At 59.4% G+C, this 3,396-nt stretch overlaps 1 protein-coding gene across 1 annotated transcript; it reads left to right on the plus strand.

Moving 5' to 3' along the window:
- Positions 1–3: 3 nt before the first annotated feature.
- Positions 4–2,212, plus strand: LOC104400039 (C-type lectin domain family 18 member A-like; the record flags this gene model as incomplete). Its single annotated transcript, XM_010011261.1, has 8 exons — positions 4–135; positions 267–375; positions 1,101–1,193; positions 1,311–1,417; positions 1,516–1,645; positions 1,723–1,818; positions 1,922–2,014; positions 2,175–2,212. Coding segments are annotated over 8 exons (798 nt in total), but the record flags the coding sequence as incomplete, so codon positions are not given.
- Positions 2,213–3,396: the final 1,184 nt, after the last annotated feature.

Below are 3,396 nucleotides of genomic sequence, written 5' to 3' on the forward strand. Positions count from 1 at the left end.
GCCTGCGGGGACAGGGGCAACTGGGAGGTGTCGGGGACGCCCGTCCTGCCCTACATGCAGGGCCCCTGGTGCCCCCTTTGCACCGCCGGCCTTTCCGGATGCTTCAAGTCCTGGGACCACAGCGGCGGGCTCTGCGGGGAGTCCTCGCCGCCGGTCCCACCCCCCAGCCCCTGCATGCCCTCCCCCCATGCCGGTCCCACCCCCCAGCCCCTGCATGCCCTCCAGCGATGCCGCAGCCCTTGATGTCCGTGTCTGTGCCATGCTCAGAGGTGCCCAGGAACCCCTGTCACCTGAGCTGCAGGAACAATGGGCGCCTTGACATGAGCAGCTGCCAGTGCGCCTGTTCCCCGGGATATACCGGCAGGTACTGCCAAGGTGGGAGGGGCACCTGCACGACCCCTGCCTCCCTCACTTTAGAGGCGCATGTGCATGGTCAGTGCAGAGCATGTGTGCATACGGTGGGTGCAGTGCATGTGTCTACAATGTCAGTGCAGTGCACGGGCATGATCCAAGGGCTGGAGCACCTCTGCTCTGGAGGAAGGCTGAGACAGCTGATCTTTTTCAGCCTGGAGAAGAGAAGGCTCTGGGGAGACCTTAGAGCAGCTGCCAGTGCCTAAAGGGGCTGAAAGAAACCTGGAGAGGGGCTTTGAACAAGGGTCTGTAGGAACAGAACAAGGAGGAATGACTTTAAACTGACAGAGGGGAGATTAAGATGAGATTTTAGGCAGAAGTTCTTCCTTGTGAGGGTGCTGAGGGCCTGGATCAGGTTGCCCAGAGAAGCTGTGGCTCCCCCATCCCTGGCAGTGTTCAAGGCCAGCTTGGACAAGGCTTGGAGCAACCTGGTCTAGTGGAAGGTGACCCTGCTCATGGCAGGCGGTTGGAACTGGATGAGCTTTAAGATCCCTTCCAGCCCAAACCAGGCTGGGATTGTATTGCTGGTGCAGCAGTCACAGTTTGCTCAGTCCCCACAATCACACAGTGGTGCAGCACACACATGCACCGGCTCAGCTCAGTGCAGCACCTGCTGTGCAGCACAAGCTCAGCTGGGGTGGGCAGGGCCTGCTGAGCCCCCACCAGCTAATGCAGCTCTTCTCCCACAGTGAGATGCAGCGGGCAGTGCCTCCACGGCAAGTTCAGGAAGGAGGAGTGCTCCTGCCTCTGCGACGTGGGATATGGTGGCGCCGAGTGTGGCAGTGAGTCTGTGCTGCAGGGTGGCAGCAGAGATCTGCAGGCTGGGACCCCCGGAGCAGGGCTATGGCTCCTGTAGCGGGGCCACCGGCACAGGGACCACCTTCTGCCTGTATCCCCAGCGAAGATTCAGTTCCCCTTCCACACATGTGATGTGCAGATAGATGGCAACTGTTTCATGGTGTCATCAGAGGCCGACACCTATTACGGAGCCAAACTAAAGTGTCAAGTGAGTCCCTGAACGATGCCACCATGCTCACAGCTCCCCATGCACCTCTCTGCTGCCTGGGCCATGTGTCTGGGGCTGACTCACTCCCTTCCCTGCAGGAGAAAGGGGCGATGTTGGCCCAGATCAGAAACCAGAAGGTCCAGGACATTCTTGCTTTCTACCTCAGCCGCTTGGAGATGGGTAACAGGGTGGCAGACACCGATTTTGAGACTGGGAACTTCTGGATCGGTGAGTCACAGTGGTGGGCAGGGTGTGGGGTACCCGGGATGCTAGTGGATGTGCCACCCCACCTCCTGCTCCCCCAGGTCTCACCTACAAGACATCTAAGACTTCTTTCCGCTGGGATGTGGGTGAGCCATCCTCCTTCACCAGCTTCGCTTTTGGGCAACCAAGGGTAAGCGCCTTTTGGACCTGCAGGACACTAGATCTCTGTGCAGTGTCACCACCATGCCACTGTGGTGGCTGGCTTCATACACACACCCTCCTCGTGCCTACTGGGACATAGGTTTGGGAACTGTGTGGAAATGCAAGCGTTGTCTGCTTTCAACTGGAATGATCAGCACTGCAAAACCCGGAATCAGTACATCTGCCAGTTTGGTGAGTGAGCGACTGGGAGCTCTCCTGCACCTTCCCTGGGTGCTGAGCCCCAGGGGTGCAGGCTCCTGGCTCTGCAGGGTCTGTTCCCCACTGCCAGCCCTGCTCAGATCTCTGGGTCATTCTTGGTGTGGGGGACACGCATTCTGACATCCCATCACAGCCCAAGAGCACATCTCCCTGTGGCAACAGGACCCCTGAGCCAACAGGCCTAGGCACTGGCCAGCAGAGGCTGCTGTGCTGAGCCCATGCCTCAGGATGACCCCGGTGCTGCGCCAAGCCCAGGCCATGGATCAGAAGGACCCCCCTCAGCTCCCCCATGCAGAGCATGAGGGGATGAGGGGACCCAGTGTACAGACTTTACATCAGCATCCCCAAAATGGCATCGTCTTCTGCCCCCACCTTCCTGTTGCCACCACACTGTGAATGCCCTGCGGGCAGGGAGATGACAGGTCCAACAGCATCCTCCTTCTCAGTCAGCAGCCAGGATGTGCCCAGACAGTGGTGCAGATGCCATGAGGGGGGGCAAGGGAGAAATTCGTGGTGGGAACAGACCTCAGCATGTCTCAGGGGGAGGACCTGCTCATCTCTGACACTGGGAGCCCCCCATCCTGACACTGCGGGTTCCTCATCATGATCTGGTCCTTCATCATCACCCAGTTCTTCACCATCACTTGGGTGGTTAATAAAGACCTCTTATTTGGGAAGAGCCGTTTGTCTCCTCTTGTTCCAGATCCACCAGACCCTCTGCCCACCACAGCCCACATCCTGCCCACACGGGATGGTACCTCCAGCTCCATCTGTGGATGAATGTAACTGGAGGATGGACGAGCCATGACCAGCCTGGCTCTTGGCTGGTCTCGAGTTTCCAGTGCCCTGGGGGTGTTTTGGGGGTGGAGTTAGTCAAGAGCTGTTTCTTCTAACCCCGAGACAGCCCCAGGCTGCAGTACCCCATGTGCTGGGTGCAAGCCTGTTCCCCAGCACTGGTGGGTGTTGGTGAAGGGGATGAGCCACATCGCCACCTGTAAGGCTGGGAGAGCTGGGCAGGGCTGGGTGCAACTGAGCCAGAAGGGCGAGGGTCCAGCAGGTCAGAGGGAGCTGGAGGTGGGAGGTGGGGGAAAGAGCCCAGGGAGGATGGGGACAGGGTCAGGGATGAGGATGGGGCTGGGGATGGGGATGAGGACAGGGATGGGCATGGGGTCAGGGATGGGCTGAGGCTGGGGATGGGGATGAGAATGGGGATGAGGATTGTATGAGGATGGGGACAGGGACGAGGATGGAGACGGGAGTGAGGATGGGATGGGGTCAAGAATGGAGACAGGATGGGGAGTAGGACAGGATGAGGATGGGGACGAGGAGGGGGATGAAAGGGGGATAAGGATGGG

The sequence above is a fragment of the Nestor notabilis genome, unplaced genomic scaffold, assembly GCF_000696875.1.
Source record: "Nestor notabilis isolate BGI_N333 unplaced genomic scaffold, ASM69687v1 scaffold19203, whole genome shotgun sequence".
Classification (NCBI taxonomy): Eukaryota; Metazoa; Chordata; class Aves; order Psittaciformes; family Psittacidae; genus Nestor; species Nestor notabilis.